Below are 17743 nucleotides of genomic sequence, written 5' to 3' on the forward strand. Positions count from 1 at the left end.
TTTAAAGACCTAGATAAAATAAATCAAAACACAAAACAGGAATAACAATGACACTAAAATAGATTTAAAAGCTATGATAATAATAAAACAGTTACATAAAAGCTAGACTGAAACATTGAATAAAATTGATTAAAAGACAAAATCAATTAGAGGCATGAAAATATATAATACTAATAGTAATAAAACGTGTAAAATGATGTAAAATTGTGTGCATTTGCAGAATTTAAAGTATGTAACGAATGTCAATGGAAAATGGGGACCTTCAACTTGCATTGCTACCCATTAGCTGTGGACTTTCAGTAGACCAAAATTAACTGACAATCTGTTTTAATAGCTAGAAAGACAGTGTTAATGTAAGCCATACATGGCCCATTTACTTTGTTTTATAAAGGTGTTACATTTCTGAATGCTTGTTGTGTTTTGTAGCGACAACGAATAAGAGAGCTAATCCTTAAACAGCAGCAACAGAGGAGTGCTATTCGGCAGGAGAGGGGCCCTCAGGAGCCTGCTGGCAACATAGCCCCAGGAACACCACGACCCTGGCCTCAGGAGGGGCCTGGGCAGCAGGGGGAAATGTTCAACCGGCCTCCTCCACCTTATCCTGGACAAGGACCCATGAGAGGGCCAATGAGGTTTCCTGGGCCTTTTCCAGGCGATCAGCGTGTCCCTTTCCCTAATGAGGGGCAACTCCCCAGGGTCCCGCATCCTGGAGATCCTAATTTGAGACATCAGGGGCCAAGGTTTGTGTTATGATATTACATTTTATTACATCTGTGTGTTACGTATATTCTATAATTGATTACACATAACTACCCAAATCTAGAATGCATTTTCTTCTCTATTCATATATCTTTTTATCCTATTTTAGATTTGCATTTCCACCTGGGGTTCTAGGACCTCATGGGGCCCAAGAGTTCTTTCCCAGAGGGCAACACCCAATGCAGGATGTCCCTCCTCAAATGCGACGGTCTATGTCTGCCGAAATGGCAAAGAGCATGGGAGGCAACCCTATGGGGCTGCCCCAGCACTTCCCACCACGTGGCATGCCAGTGCAGCAGCACAATATAATGGGCCAGCCTTTCATCGAGCTGCGACACAGAGCAGTAGAAAACAGGCCGCGTCTGCCGTTTCCCCCTGGTGCTATGCAAGGAGGCAACATGGATCCCAGCTTGCAGGGGCAGAGGCTACCAGGCTTTCCAGGAGCACCTGAATCCAGGTTCCCTTTAAATCAGGTGCCCAGGATGGTAGACCCCATGTCCAGCCATACTGGCCATGTACAGCTATCTGCCAGCATGGACAATCTTCATCAGCAAGCCCAAATGTCAGGAAACAACACAGTCAAACAAACTCATTTGATGAGATCCATGAGCCAGCCTGCTTCAAATGAGACCCAGAACATGGCAGCATCTATGATCCTGACTGCACCCCCTGCTGGGCAGAGTGAGCCAGTCGCGGTGTCCGGCAGTGAAGCTGTGGAGGAGAAACTGGATGCAGAAGAATCAGCAGTCAAAGATCTTGAGGACGTGGAGGTGAAAGACTTGGTGGATGCTGACTTGGAAAACCTAAATTTGGATCCTGAAGATGGCAAAGACCTTGATCTAGAGACAAATGACCTACACCTTGATGACTTCCTAACATCTGGGAAATTTGACATCATTGCCTACACAGACCCTGACCTAGACGACATCAAGAAAGACATGTTTAATGAGGAACTGGATCTCAGTGATCCTATGGATGATAATGCAGACACCACAGAGATCAACAAAAACTCAAGCACAGGAACTGAGGCGTCGACCACTTCAGAATCTGTACTGGAAAAGTCAGAGGCCTCAGGTGAGCAGTCCTCAGCTGAGGTGAAGCCGGAGGCCCCCGTGAGTCAGGACTCTGCTTCTTTGGCACCTGGGCAAGAAATTAAAACAGAGGTCAAGGAGTGTCAGAAACCCCCTGATGTGGCAGACCAGCAAGCCACTGGAAACACCTTAACCCCAAACCAGCAGGGAGTTCTCTCTGAATCCACCCCAGTCCTGTCTAGTTTACTTGTTAAGCAGCAGCCTGAGGAGCAGTCATTAAATCCAATTGTTGAATCTGTCAGTCAAGGAGGTAACCTCATGCCCCAGCAGAACCAAGTCACTGACACTCAGCATACCTCTGGGCTTACATTACCCGACGCCACCGCCGCTGCAGGAGAAGCTTCTATGACTGGCTTTGGGGCAGACCAGCAGGTGGGGCTAGCCTCTGGAGTGGACCCGAGCAGTCTGACCCCGGCCCAGCAGGCAGCGTTGAACCAGACTCTGGGTCAGCACGGCCAGCAACACCGCCCTCTTCTGCTAGAGGAGCAGCCACTCCTATTGCAGGACCTCCTAGACCAGGAGAGGCAGGAGCAACAGCAGCAGAGGCAGATGCAAGCCATGATACGACAGCGCTCCAGCGACTCCTTCTTCCCAAACATTGGTAAATTATTAAGGCCACAACTTAAAATCATCAGCACAGGTTGATGTTTGAGATAGCCAGTCTTTTCTGATTATGCATTACTTGTCATTTGCAGATTTTGATGCCATCACTGACCCCATCATGAAAGCTAAAATGGTTGCCCTGAAAGGCATCAACAAAGTCATGGTTCAGAACAACATGGGAATGAGCCCAATAGTCATGAACAGGTAAAAAGTTCACTTTGGTACCACATGAATACATTCTCTTTCTTCAGCAGAAAATGTAATGATTGCAGAGGGAGTGTATGTATTAGTTTAGCTCTTAAAGCAATGGAAATAACCTAACTGAACAGCCACTGGGATTTTGTGCAGCTGTGTGAAGACTTGCAACTGTGACTGACTGAATGGTGCGCAATTGCGGTATTGCTCTATTACAGATTTCCTCCTGGTCCTGCACCACCTTGTCCTGAAAGCACACCACTTCCTCCACAAGTTGTTGGACAGGTATTGAATCATTAGTCTGGTTAGATGTTATTTAAAACTATACAGTGAAACGTATTTGAGTTATTGAATATATGGTAATGTATTTTTTAACCTTGCATTCAGGATGGCAAATTGACACAAGTAGCAAGACCAAATCCTCCAAACTTTGGACCGGGATTTGTCAGTAAGTTTTCTTAAAATGTATATGCATTTTCAGCTTTTTGGTTTGAAGTTCTGTCAGGCATCGAAATGTTAAGATGTTTGTTTTTCATGCTGTCAAGATTGCTAACAAAAGAGCCTTTTTTCTTCTTTCAGACAATGCTCAGAGGGCTCAGTACGAAGAGTGGCTCCAGGAGACTCAGCAACTACTTCAAATGCAGCAGAAGTTTCTGGAAGAGAAGATTGGGGCTCACAGGAAGTCTAAGAAAGCCCTGTCTGCCAAGCAGAGAACAGCTAAGAAGGCAGGGAGAGAGTTCCCTGAGGAGGACGCCGAGCAGCTCAAACATGTCACAGAGCAGCAGGGTGTAGTGCAGAAACAACTGGAGCAGGTAAATGTTCGGCCTGCCAAGCTCCAGCACTGAATTCTATCTCAGCCCTCCTTTGCACAATGACTGCCCTAAGCACTGTCCATTCATTGGTCCTAGGGAGCTCAGTTAAATGTTTAAAGTAGGGACTGGTAAATAACAGTCTTTAGGCCAAATATGGTCCTTCAACAGGAGTAGTTACCCACATCCCAGTGTGTCTAGAACCAAACTATGGTGCTGAAATAAGGCCCAACTGAATAACAGATGGAGAAAACTTAACTCGGTATTATTTAACCAAAGAGACTTATTATTTTCTTACTGCAGGCTTATTTACAATGACACAGTGGCATTGGTGGAAGAGTAGTATGAGCACACAGATTTAAGAGAAACACATACTTTGGTCTATTCTTTATTTTGATTACCTTCAACTATTTTTACTCCTTTTAGAGACAGTTTCTTTCTCTCAAAAGCCAGAGGCTTGTTCTCTGACAGCATCTTACCTTTACAGTAGGCATAATTAGTAATAAATCAGTAGGTAAGTAAGTAGGTATACAGAGTATGCATACACAGCTAGCTGTTATTTTCCAAGCAGACTTGAAGAAATAATATCTGAAGAAACTGAAGAATTTAGAATACAAGGGTTTGTGTCTGCATGGCACCTGTCAGCCTGCTCTAACTCCCTAAAAGAGCAATGCTGAAAAAAATTGCTCTCAGCTGATTGTACTTTCCAACTCCTGCTTTAGAGTTTAATTCTTCAGTTACTGTTTGAAATAGAAATCATTCTTCTCTTCCCTTGGGTAAACCTGCGTCCTTACAAATTTGTCTTGTAAATGTGATAAACACCATGAAAGTGATATGTAGTTTCTTTGTAAATTTCATAGAGAATCTCAATAACATTTTCTGTGAACTTGTTTTATGTTGTGTTTCAGATCCGCAAGCAACAGAAGGAGCATGCTGAGCTTATAGAGGAGTATCGAGTGAAACAGCAGCAGAACAATATGACACCCATAATGCCTGGGATGCACCCAATGCCAGGCCCTGCTGGCATGGTCCCCGCTGGACCACCAATTGTCCAGCCTCCTATGAATCCCATGATGCAGATGCCACTTCATCCGGGCCAGCCAAATGCACCTCCGTGTATACCCAACCCGCCACCTGGCTGGCATCCTGGTGCTCCTATGTCCATGCCGGGACCAGGAATGCCACCTATAATGCCGCCCCAGGTACCTGTGGGAAATCCAGGCCAACCTCATCAGATGCCAATGGGTAACATACCTCAACACCCGCAAATGGCTGTGGATCCCCAGGCACCACCAGCTCCACCAGGTGGTGTAAAACCTATGCAGGCAGGTGGTGTGAAGTTTGACGACAACAACCCATTCAGTGAAGGTTTCCAGGAGCGGGAGAGGAGGGAGAGACTCAGGGAGCAGCAGGAGAGACAGCGGGTGCAGCTAATGCAGGAAGTCGAACGACAGAGAGCCCTGAAACACCGTATGGAAATGGAGCAGCAAGGGATGATGGGGCCGGATGGGAACATGGCACCGCTCGCTCAGATGCCGTTTTTCAACTCAGAGCTGCCACAGGACTTCATGCAGCCTCAGAGGCCTCCAATGCAACAGCAGCAACAACTTGCACCAATGTTCCCCCAGCAGCAGGTCATGCAGCCTAGTATGGGCTCACCACCTGGGACTTTTATGCAAGGTGAAAGGAGGGCCATGATGGGCAATGGAATGATGCCCCGTGACATGGGGCCTGGTTTTGGGCCTGATAATCTTGCCCTACAAGCACCTAATTTTCCCCAGGGTCAACCCAGACCTCGTCAGTTCAGTGGCCCAGGAATGATGCTCCAGATGCCAGGTGAGGGTCCACCATTCGGAGGTGACTCAGCTACACCTCTACCATCTAACTTTCCAGGCTCAGGTCAGTCTCTAATCCAACTCTACTCCAACATCATCCCAGACGAGAAGGGTAAGAAGAAGAGAAATCGCAAAAAGAAGAAGGACGATGATGCAGATTCTGTCAAGACACCTTCAACTCCACACTCAGACCTTACAGCCCCTCTCACACCATGTGTCTCAGACACTTCCTCAACTCCAACCAGAAACACCCATCTCTTCGGTGACCAGGATTTGTCACGGTCCCCCTTACTGGGATCTACCACCCCCAGTCACTCAGAGCTGGAGAGGCAGCTTTCTGGAGGCCAATCTGGACACCCTGGTCTCCTAGCAGAAGCAGCAAGAGCCCAGGCTCAGGAACATGACAGGATCCTTAACAACATAAAGCTGGAGCAGACTGATGCCAGTGAGTGTCATGAGCCACGGGAAGGGTCCATTGGCTCAGAAATGAGCTCTGTGAAGGAGGAGGGTAATAAAGGGAGTGTGTCTCCCTTCCCTGCAGGGCAAAGTCCAAACAAGGGGGAGGCTGGCAATGAACTACTGAAACACCTTCTGAAGAACAAGAGCACACCTCCACCTGGACTGTCCCAGCAGAGGTCAGTGGAGAGCATGCGCTCAGAGGAGGAGGATCCTGCAGACTGCAAAGCCCTGCTGAGACAAAGCTCCATGGACAGCAACGGGGTCAGTCTTTGTGTTAGTCATACAGTTAGAGCGTTGAGGGGGTGATCAACATAATGAGTCATAGACGGGCTAAGTGATTCAGATGGGAGGCGTGTCATAGTTAAATTACTATGAGTCATAGCTGTCGGTTTTTGAATGAGTCATAGTTCTGTGTTTGAAAACATCTTACTTGGAGCCATAATGCTGCTCATGTAATCTGAAGTTTATTAATGTGTTTTTATGCAACGATATCTTTTTCTCATCTCCAGGCGTACTCAGATGGCACCCCAGACTTTCCAGGACCTGTGCTCCCAGAACAGGAGAAGAAGAAAGGGAGGAACAAGAGGGCTCCGAAAGGAGGGGAGAAGCCTGCCTCTCGCTACAAGAAAAGGAAGAAGGAAGGGGATGAGAGGCAGCTAATGCACTCTGGCCCTGACACTGTAATGACCCAAATCAAACAGGTAAGATTGATTTTACCGCCTTATAACCTGCTCTTCATTAAATTGGTCGAAGCTGCACTGCTGCACATGTTTGGGAACAAAGGATGGGAGAAGGATTATAGCTTGAAATCTGAAGGCTTTATTCAGAATTTTCCAGTATTAATTACTGCCAGGATAGAAAATGGTCTCCACTGAGCGCACAGACACTAATTTCACATATCATAAGCATATTACTGTAATTAGGTATGTATTGGATGGCAGTGCACAGACAGGTATTAGAAGGTGGTATTATTCAGGGGAATGGAAGGGATTCATGATTATATTGCACGTCCCTCACTGATTGAGGCATATTGATTTGAATGTTACGAAGCTGACTCATTCATTAGAAACTTACATCATCACATTTAATACAGCTCAGCAAAACCAAACAAGCACACACCTGTATGCTAGTTTCTCACATGTTTAAGATAAGTTTGGCTAAAATGGAAATTATGACTGTGGCTATAAGCTGGAACAGCTTCAGTATGTGACTGTAAACAGTTTGATTGTGCCCAGATTTACCTGCCTTGTTCTGCAGCGAGATTGATAACTGGACCAGAGATCAGACTTCTATCCAACATTAATGATGCTGGTTAGGTTGATCGGATGTATAATGTGTATGTATATATCAATTCCACTTGCATACTTGTTCTGATTTGACTCCCATCTCTTCCCCTGGTCCTGCTTTTCTCTCCTGACACAGCAGCTCTCCCTGCTGCCTCTCATGGAGCCCCTGATTGGGGTCAATTTTGCCCATTTCGCTCCCTATGGCAGCGGCCAGCTCAACGGAGAGAACCTCCTGTCTGGCACCTTTGGCAGCGCCTCACTCGATGGAGTCTCTGACTATTACTCCCAGCTGGCCTACAAGGTGAGATCTGCTTACCTTACCAGGTTGTAACAGGGTAAACAGAGTGGTGTGTGTTCAATATGTCTGGAGCGTGATGTGCTGACACTGCATTGGTTCTGACTCCTACAGCAGAGTAACCTGAGCAATCCACCAACACCACCGGCGTCTCTTCCTCCCACTCCACCACCTGTGAACCGACAGAAAATGATCAATGGGTTTGCGACGACAGAAGAGCTGGCCAGCAAAGCTGCTGCCATGGGTAAGCAGTCAGAAGGATGTATCTTTTCAATGTTACTTCTTCCCATTTTATCTCACACTGTCATAACCTTGAAACAAAGGTTACTTTTACTTAGAGCTGTCCATCTGTGATACAGTCACCCAAGACACATGTTAATACCAGGTGTAAACAGGGCCAAGGAGTATTTCCATCATTACAGGCAAGAATAGCGCGTGCGTATGTGTTGACATTGTGCTCCTGTTTCATACAGTGTCCAAAGGCCTGGTCCCAAAGCCACTACATGTCCCATTCAGAACCGAGGAAGACCTACTAGCCCGGGCCATCGCGCAGGGACCCAAAACTGTGGATGTTCCGGCCTCCCTCCCCACCCCTCCTCACAACAACCAGGAGGAGCTCAGGTAACTGATAAATAACAGTAATCTTCTGGAGGGTTACATCACCATTAACAGCTGTCATAACATTTGTTTGTGTTTACTTGTGCACTCATGATAATCAGTTTTGGCTGCGTGGATTTGACAGAGTTGGTTGATTTATTGTTTCTCTCCGTAAAATGATAACAGCAACAGAGGACAGGAGCCTTGCAAAGACAGGGACACACCTGACAGTTTTGTTCCGTCCTCATCTCCTGAGAGCGTGGTTGGCATGGAGATAAGTCGCTACCCAGACCTCTCTCTGGTGAAGGAAGAGCCACCGTCCCCCTGCCTGTCTCCTGTCCTTCCCATGCTTCCTGCACCAGATGGGAAAGGTAAACAAACACATCTCCAACACATTTAAAATATGTACTCCTGTGACTCCAGTCATAATTGGTTGGGTATTTTTGAGTGTGCAGTTTAAACGCACAACTCCAGCATACCTTAAAAATGTGGTGGCAAGTTTTAATGAATGTCCTCCTTTTTCATTCTCCAGGGTCAGAAATCAAATTGCAGGATATCAAAACAGAGCCTTCTGCAATGTTTTTCGGCTCCCCCTTTGGCTCCATGTCTAATGACTCCAAACAAGGACTGGTGTCTGTCGCCATCACACTGAGACCAGCTGCAGCAGAGGTAGGAATATGTAATACATGGTTTACAGTGCTGTCAGTCCGAGACATAAATCCTGCCGAACTTGATCATAGTTTGAAACACTTATTTTTTGCATGTCAGGCTTGTTTTTCAGTTCACAGAATTACCCATGTGTGTTGTAAAAATTGTAATGTAAACATTTTTGCGCACTTTTTTTTCCTACCTGCTCACATCTTGTTAATTCTTACATACATACAAACAACACATTTAAAGAAAGGTCTTTTCAGACGGGAAACGTCACTCCACCTGCGTACCCACGTGGATTCACTGGGTTGTGCATCCCTCCTCGTGTGAATAGACAGTCAGACAAACACTCTGCGAGTATATGCCAGATGCCGAATGTGTGGTAACCATGGAAACGACTTCTGTGCACTACTGTATCGCAAAACTGTGCATCTACAGTACCTTTGTTGACTGTGGTATCATATAATCACAGGTCCATCTGTTGACAGATAGTGGCAATCCCAGTGTTAAGGCCCTTTTACACTACCTGTTCAGAACAGGAATATTGCGCTGCTATGCCACCTTGCCGTCTGTATAAAAGATACGATAGCGGAATGGGGGGACACAGTTGTTTCACCTTAAAGCCTCCAGGGGAGGTAGTAACAGTGCCGAAAACAGTGTCTGCAGGACAGCCTGCAAGACGGGATCATAGGCGCCGCAGGTGTGACCTGTTGACAACGTGTTATGCATGCGACCCACCAGGGGAGATATAGGAAGTAGCTATTAGCGGCTCATTCAAAGAAGAACAGCGACCATCGATGTTCACACATTGGAAAAAACAAAGAGATGCAGGGCTCCTCACCCACAGAGCAGAGGACAAGATCAGCTGTCATACAGCAGGGACACTATGATTGTCATTGACATGCTAATGTCATCGACGTGTATGTTTAATGTCACATTAGAGGCCGACGCTGTTGTGTTACATGTCAAGCCTGTCACGCCTCTTTTGATTCTGCAAAGCTGCAATGTGTATAATCAGACACTGGAGCAGAATGATGCTGCCATTGTTTGGTTCTGTAGCAAAGGAGGCATAAAGAAGGGACTTTGTGGCAATGCCAACTTCAAACTGTATTTGTTGATAGCAAAAGTTAAATTAGCATAGTTATAGCCTAGTTCAACGTAAAACTATATGTAGTGTTACCTGATACATCCAGGCCTGAGTCAATGCTCTACCATGTGAAAGACCTCTTGTGTCTGTTCTGATAACTGTTTAGAAAACAGATATATACACTCAGAGTTGCCATACTTGTCTGTCCAATTCAGTCTCACATGGCAAAGAAACTGCCTCTAATTCAGTTGTTAAAGGTAGTCAGTGTTACCGAGAGGCCAACTTTAGTTATTCCACCTCAAGTAAAGGCAAATCATAACAATACATGCATTATAAAAAAAAAAAAAATTCCCAGGAATGTAAACGTAGACAACACACCAAAACTTTAGTCTTACTTGAACTGTGTATGAGATTTTTGTTGAGACCTAATCAGCTACTCTTTTCCCCTCAGAACATCACAGGTGTAGTGGCAGCCATTTCAGATCTACTATGTGTGAAGATCCCCAGTAGTTACGAGGTCAGCAGCACCCCAGACAGGGGGCCCCTATCTGTACTCAGCGGTCAAAGGGTAGGCCCTCATGGCATGGAGCCGCGGCCTCCCATGCTCTTCCACGGACAAGGAGACAGCGGGCTTCACAGTCGACCAGGACAGATGATAAGGCCCAGTGGAGCACAGGCGATGATGCATCCGCAGCAGGCACATCATTTCCGTTTCCATCCCAACAGCCCAGGTGAGGGAATAAAACTAAATTAAACAGGAGCATTTGTAATTGAAGTGTCTTCTCTGATTAAAGCTAAACATAATGACTTCTGTGAAAAAGGCACAAAGCAGCAGTCGTCTAATCACTATTTAATTTACCTCTGTAACGGGCAGTTCTATTTTTCGAGCTGATATTTATTGTTAACTCAAAGTCAAGCATTATACAATTGTAGGTTACTATTATAAGAGATAGCTTTTCGAAATAGATGTCATTTTTAAAAGCATATTTTTGTGACTTCAGGCGCAGCTCTCGCTCGAGGACACGACCAGAAGACCCCTGCAAGCCCTGGATGTAAACCTCACTGGTGCTGCCACTGTAAGGTGGTGGTTCTGGGAAATGGAGTTCAGAAATCCATCAAAGATCTCCCAGCCCACATGAAGGTACCAAATTAATTAGGCTTAAATAGTCCAAATGGCAGCAGGGTGGTATATTATGTAGGCAGGCCACCTTACAGCAGCAGCTTAGATTATTAAAGTGTGATTTTGAGACTAATGAAGTAAAACATGTTTTAAAATACTCAGCACCAGTTCATAAAATGTCATCTTTCCCAAACTATTATGGATCATTTAGTATTGATTTCCCAATGGAGGCCATGAGCCATGACTGGATGCCCAGACCTTACTGTAGAGGATATATTCTCTCCTTTCAGCCTGAGTATATATATGTATATATATATATATATACAGTACACACACAGTAATACTGTGTACAGCCTCTGGTTATGTAATTCCTGCCTGCTGGAGTAAAATCCATTTCAGTTTAATTACTGGGTTAAACAGCATACCCCTTGACTTCAGTCGAGAGTATTTTGGTTATTTAAATATTGTATGTTTTTGATGTTTATTTCATAACTTCTTTTAACATCAGTCGAGCTGAAGCAGTTCACGTTGGTCAGGCTTTGATTCAACACCTCATTCCTTATTCAGCCTGTTAAAACTTGGTCTGATTTCTCTCATTAGGAATCTGGGGGCCGTTTGAAATCTGAAGAGGACCTGGTCTTCTGTAGTCACAGCTGCTTCCTGCTTTATTGCTCCTCATCGCCAATGCAGTCCAGATCAGCCACAGAAACTAAGGTTTGTACCAGTGTAACGAGGGATGTCATGGTCTGATCTCAACGATTGGTATCAGAGCCGATCAAGGTGTTTTTTAACTGATCGGGTTCGGCTATGTCGAGCTATATAGCCCGATTCAATCCTTTGTTTTACGTCAGCTGTCACCGAGATGTTTTTGCTCGAGTGCAGCTGTTGTCAACTTTCCAACTCTAGCTGTCTGTCTCCTCCATTCCGGTGAGCTCCTGTGTGTGTAAGAACAGGAGCTGAGCGATGTGAGACTGTTCATGTTATTTACCTAATTTATGCGCACTCATTTTATTTCAGCTGAGTCAAAGTATCTTGTGTTTTGCTGTCATCCATGGCGCATGGTGTAATTTAATCTATGCAAAACAATGTAAAGACGATGAAAATAACTCTCAGTGGAATACAGTTCACTCAGGTAGGCTAACTCAGGTAAAGGCTGCACCACAGCAACAAACACTGGAGAATACTCTCTTAAAGAGATAAAGAAAGTCCCTCGAGACGGCGACAAGACCAGAAAGATTACAGAGGGTTTGTTGTTTTGTAAAAAATAATAAACAACATTAAGTAACAGCTTGGATGCAGGGATTTGTTTTTTCAGCATATACACTGGATTGGATTGGACTTGGTATCGGCAGATACTCTATATTAAATGACTTGGCCAGCGGCAAAAAAAAAAACTTGAAACTTATATCCCTAAATGTAACACCACAGTGCAGCTGATACAAGTGTTTTTATTTTCTCCTGAACATCATGGCTGTTGTCTCATTTTTTTCAGGAATCGGTGTCCCTTCTCCCTGCCTCCGAGCAAACCGAGAGTCTTTCTAAGACTCTGCACCAGTACAATAACAATATGTCATCGCTGGATGTCCATTGCCTGGCCCAGCTTCAGCCCAAACAGTCTCCCCCCTCTACTCCTCCTATCCCCTTCCCCATGGCAGGCGAGGCACCCAAGATGGAGACCAAGTCTGATGCTATCAAAGTCACCGTGAAGCTGAAGGCGCGGCCAAGGTCCCATGACGGCTGGCACCAGGGAAAGAGACAGAAAGGACTCCGCTGGAGGAAGTGGACTGTTCAGGTGGTAGTGCCAAGAGGGAATTCCCAACTTCCAGACGAGGATAAGATCGATGAGCTCCTGAAGAAACTCGGGGCCTCCCTGCGCCCTCCTGCCTTGCTGCGGGACCACAGGCGGTGCTGTTTCTGTCACCAGTTCGGAGACGGGATCACTGACGGCCCTGCTAGGCTTCTTAATCTAGATCTTGACGTGTGGGTTCATCTAAACTGTGCCCTGTGGTCCACTGAGGTGTATGAGACGCAGGCTGGCGCCCTCATCAATGTAGAGCTCGCACTGCGTCGCGGCCAAACAGTACGCTGCGCATACTGCCAGCAGACTGGAGCCACCAGTGGCTGCCACCGCCTTCGCTGCACCAATGTCTACCATTTCACCTGTGCTCTGCAAGCTCAGTGCACCTTCTTCAAGGACAAGACCATGCTATGCCATGCCCACAGGCCCCGGGGAACAGCTGGACAGGCACTGGAGCATGAGCTGCGCTGCTTTGCCGTCTTCCGACGTGTCTACGTCCAAAGAGATGAAGTGCGTCAGATGGCCACCGCTGTGCAGCAGCCTGAGTTAGGCTATACCTTTCGAGTCGGCAGCCTGGTGCTGCATGCAATGGGCCAACTAACCCCTCTGCAAATGGCAAACTTCCATTCCACAACGGCCATCTTTCCGGTTGGCTACGAGGCTTGCCGCATTTACTGGAGCATGCGCCATGGCAACCGCCGTTGCCGTTATGTCTGCTCTGTTGAGGACAGAGAAAATCAGCCAGAGTTTACCATCAGAGTCATTGAACAGGGCTACCAAGACCTGGTCCTCACTGACAACTCTGCTAAAGGTTTGTCCTCAATGATCTTCACAGAAATATTATTGTTGTGTTTCAGAGCCAGTTTTTTCACACGTTTGTCTCACTGTTATCAGGAGTGTGGGATAAGGTTCTGGGCCCTGTGGCTGAGAAAAGAAGTGAAGTTGGCACTCTGAAGCTCTTCCCTGTTTACCTGAAAGGAGAGGACTTGTTTGGACTCACAGTCCCTGCAGTGACCAAGATCTCTGAATCGGTTTGTAGCAGCTTTTTGTGGTTAAATAATATGAAATTTAAATTGATACACAGATCATATTGTGTAGAGGCTGCAGGATGTAACCCTTCTTTGCTCATTTATTCCAGCTCCCAGGAGTGGAGGCGTGTGTCAGGTACTCATTCCGTTACGGACGCAACCCTCTCGTGGAGTTGCCTCTCATATTTAATCCAGCTGGATGCGCCCGCGCCCAGCCAAGAACCAGCTCTTCCTACACTTCACTGGTGATAAGGTAACGTTGAGTGAAGCAGACATTAATTATCTGTTTGATGTCTCCAAGCAAGACACATTATTTAATTTTGATCGTTCAAATATGTTTGTCATTTTCATTACTTCCCCCCTCAAAGGCCACAACAACAGGCTGTCTCCACCAGCAGTGCCAGGTCAAACCAGAATGTGGCCCAAGGAGAAGGTGGCGCCCCCCATAGCAAGCCTCCAGTAGTGCACCCCAGGTCTTCTCAGTACCGCTGGATGAAGAGTGAGTGGAGAGCCAATGTCTATCTGGCCCGCTCACGCATTCAGGTCAGTGTCAGAATAATTATTCGACTTTCTTCTCAGCTTTGAGTAACACTGATGCTCTTAGATTATGCTTCCTGTGGACAGAGTAGAAACCTGTGTGTAATGCATTCACAGGGCCTGGGGCTGTTTGCTGCTAGAGACATTGAAAAACAAACTATGGTGATCGAATACAATGGAACCATCCTCCGAAATGAGGTCGCCATCAGGAAGGAGAAGATCTATAGATCTCAGGTATGCGTCTGTTTTTAATACTTTCTGAGCTGAAATTAATTTGTCTACAGTTACTTTTGCCAGAACAATCAGAAGGTAAATTCTTCTCTCTCCCCGACAGAACCGAGAAGTGTTCATGTTCCGCATCGACAGTGAACATGTTGTAGATGCCACCCGAACTGGAGGGCTAGCAAGGTACTGTGAGATTCCCCTGGTTGCTGTGACATTTTTGTAAACATCAAGGAGAACATACAATGACATCTTTCATGGTCCTGCACCCCCATATGTAGCACACTGCTGTTCAATCAACTGTGGGTCGGGAAGGTGTTATCAGGGGTAACCGTTATATGAGCACAGTGCAGAGCAGCAGTGATTAGTGAGCCTGTGGGATGCACACACAGGGAAACAAATGCATTAAAATGCACACGTGGCCAGACCGGCTACCACAACAAAGAACATACACAGAGAGCGTGATTTCATTCTCTACTCAAGACGCCTTTACGGCAACTATTACATTGCCTCAAGTTGCCTGTCTCAACCAGAAAGTTGCATCCGAACACAACGCAAAGACGACAGCTGACAGCCAACTAGCACATGTTCTGCACCTGTGTGAGAGGAAATACCTCTCCATACCAGCAGGCGGCAGAAAACAGTTTGAAGACACTACTTAGCCAGTGAGCACATTAACACGATATAGAAAGAACAAACCATACTTACTGTGTGCTAGCAAACTATAACACAGTCAATTATGAACCGTGTCTGCTCAATGGCTAGAAAATAATGTTACCTCATATAACACGTTTGTTTTTCTCAGTCTCACATCTTCTTGCATTTGAGCATTTGTTTGCTTTTTTAACGTCCATTTTTCTTCTCATGCACGGGGCTAAACTGCAAATCAGAGGGATTTCTGGCACCAACACGCTCTTGTTGAATCTGCGGAAAAGTCGCCAACAAGGGCCGACCGTTGTCAGCAATGTGGGACCCCATGCAAAAACTAGGGCGACAGACACTCACAGAAGGCTGACAGCCAGCCTGTTATATCAGGGCTGTCGGATGTCGTGCACAGCTCCTTTTAAGAACACGTTTCTGCTGTTCACAATCATTTTGAATGTAAAAAATAACAGTGACTTACTTCATCATCATGAGATGTTTTGTGATATCCAATAAATCCCTTTTTGTTTCTGTTTTGTTTTTCAGATATATCAACCACTCTTGTGCCCCGAACTGTGTCGCTGAGGTGGTCACATTTGAGAGGGGTTACAAAATCATCATCAGCTGCAATCGCAGAGTTGATAAAGGAGAGGAGGTGAATATCTGTCTTTGGTTAGACATTTAAGGGCCCGTACATATGCCGCATCTTAAACCACCTGGAAATGGCAAGGTCGGGCGCAGGGCGATACTTTTGTGCCTTTTTTGTGCCAGCTTTCAAGAGCACTGCAAGCACAGTACCATAGCCTATTTACCTGAGATCCTAAGTGCAGAGCTGATCTTCTTCATGCCGCTTTTTATAAGTGTGTGGGCATGACGTCCACGTGACAGATGTAAAGCTCTGGCAGCCCTGCACCAAAATGATCAACTTTTCCATATTTACCACAGACTAATACTTACGGAAAAAAAAGCAACATGTGTACGACCCCTTAACTCATGAATGTATGTCATAGATGAAAATGTGATGCTCAGACACTGACGTTTCCTTCCCTGTTTTCCAGCTGTGTTTCGACTACCAGTTTGACCCTGTGGAGGGTCGGCACAAGATCGCTTGCCACTGTGGAGCTCCTGAATGCAGGAAGTGGATTAACTAAGGAGAACAAAAAAAACGACAAACCTAAATGCATTCCTTGCTATAGTGTGCGGATGATGTGATCTCTGCACAGACAAAACAAGGCTTCACATTAAAGTCATTTTATGAATGAGCAGAAGGCCTGAACCCTTGGAGAGGTGAAGTAATGATGTGTTGGTTCATCAGGATCGCGGAGGAAGGGAAATGTAACACAGTAGCAGGATGTGACTCGTGCCATATGTGAGAGGCTCTGTTGTTGTGAGACGCCTCTGTCTATCTGTATGTGTCTGTGCGTTTGTTTGGTGTACATGGGGGTGCGGAATCCACCAGCGAATGAGAAAGCACTGTGCAGGGTGCGGCCTTATTGCTTACTAAGGGCAGGCCCTTTTGTTTCATACTGTTAATGTATACCGTATGACTAAATGTAGACATCACTGAATGAGGAATGTACAGCAATGAATACCGCGAAGGGAATATTAACTTGCACTAAAAAAAAAGAAAAGAAACAAAAAAACACACGCGCGCGCACACACACACACACACACACACACACACACACACACACAAAAACTTTTAAAATACTTGATTCCATGAGTCAGTTTTATCATAGGTCTCTGTCATGTGATTTGTGTGGAATTCGAGAGGTTTTGTATTTATTACTGAGTGAATGAATTTTATTCTCAAAATGATGAGATTGAGTTAAAGAAGGCTAGATTGCTATTGTTTTTGAAGATTGAGGAAGACATGCTGTTACTTTTGTATAAATGTACATAAAGAAAACTATAGGAATAACCGACCAAATACTACCTTAACCTTCTTGATGTTTGGGTGTTTTTAAAATTGTTTTTGTTCTGTTTGTCATTGAAATTTATTTAAGATGGACGTTATTTCAGTTTGAGAGTATATATTATGATTATTCTGTACAGAATTTGTAATATAACCACAATAATTCACAAAGTATTTTTGTTGTATTAAAAGTAAGGTATTGTAGCGTAGTGTTTTGTGACTTACACATGCTTTGACCACTCAAAAAAAAAAGAAATATTTTTGTTGACTAACGTAACGAGTTATCAGTTACAGAATTTTAAAAAAGAAAAAAAAAATACTCTTCAAATAGTAAGAGATCAGTGTGATCTGTTTGCTGTTAATCAGGTTTGATTTTAAAGAACTGTGAATTAGGTTTTGAAACCCAAAAATGACTTTTTAACTTTTTAACACAAATAGGAACACCGACATGTATTTACCTGTTTTTGTTTTTACATTGCTTTTAAAATACGGTGCAAACGTCTAATGATAATGTGAGTTAGACAAAGCCAGTGTGTGACAGAAAGAATCGTAACGGCGAACTCTTGTTTGGAAGCGTAGGTCGTTCTACCTTTTTTTGGACAGAAATGGCATCCTCCTCAATCAGAAATATTTCTTATACTGACACTTCACAAGTCACATGCTTAGAAACGGAAGAGTTTTTGCGTGCACAATTTCAAGTCGACTGTAAAATTTTGGAGACAGTCTTAGAACTTGTAATGTATATGGCATGTATTTTTTTAACTTTCCGAAGACTCAATTGTATATATTTTCTCAATGAATGGTTGTAACAAAA

General features: G+C 45.0%; 1 protein-coding gene across 13 annotated transcripts in view; it reads left to right on the top strand.

Annotated features, from left to right (window-relative positions):
* Positions 1–17743, top strand: part of kmt2cb (lysine (K)-specific methyltransferase 2Cb) — an 86982-nt gene extending 69239 nt beyond the window's left edge. For 11 of the 13 annotated variants that reach the window (XM_049597454.1, XM_049597464.1, XM_049597459.1 and 8 more), the window contains 24 exons: positions 427–740; positions 869–2451; positions 2546–2657; positions 2867–2933; positions 3036–3096; positions 3228–3460; positions 4366–6012; positions 6261–6452; positions 7174–7338; positions 7447–7576; positions 7806–7953; positions 8116–8300; positions 8462–8598; positions 10119–10398; positions 10669–10808; positions 11388–11501; positions 12280–13396; positions 13480–13616; positions 13724–13866; positions 13982–14156; positions 14268–14384; positions 14485–14558; positions 15561–15669; positions 16073–17743. In XM_049597454.1, the coding sequence (XP_049453411.1) occupies positions 427–740; positions 869–2451; positions 2546–2657; positions 2867–2933; positions 3036–3096; positions 3228–3460; positions 4366–6012; positions 6261–6452; positions 7174–7338; positions 7447–7576; positions 7806–7953; positions 8116–8300; positions 8462–8598; positions 10119–10398; positions 10669–10808; positions 11388–11501; positions 12280–13396; positions 13480–13616; positions 13724–13866; positions 13982–14156; positions 14268–14384; positions 14485–14558; positions 15561–15669; positions 16073–16165 (7473 nt within the window). In that variant the 3' untranslated portion in view covers positions 16166–17743. The remainder of the gene's footprint in view (positions 1–426; positions 741–868; positions 2452–2545; positions 2658–2866; positions 2934–3035; positions 3097–3227; positions 3461–4365; positions 6013–6260; positions 6453–7173; positions 7339–7446; positions 7577–7805; positions 7954–8115; positions 8301–8461; positions 8599–10118; positions 10399–10668; positions 10809–11387; positions 11502–12279; positions 13397–13479; positions 13617–13723; positions 13867–13981; positions 14157–14267; positions 14385–14484; positions 14559–15560; positions 15670–16072) is intronic. The other 2 variants (XM_049597463.1, XM_049597456.1) reach the window with 2 other exon arrangements.

The sequence above is a fragment of the Epinephelus fuscoguttatus genome, linkage group LG15 (genome assembly GCF_011397635.1).
Source record: "Epinephelus fuscoguttatus linkage group LG15, E.fuscoguttatus.final_Chr_v1".
NCBI classification, from domain to species: Eukaryota; Metazoa; Chordata; class Actinopteri; order Perciformes; family Serranidae; genus Epinephelus; species Epinephelus fuscoguttatus.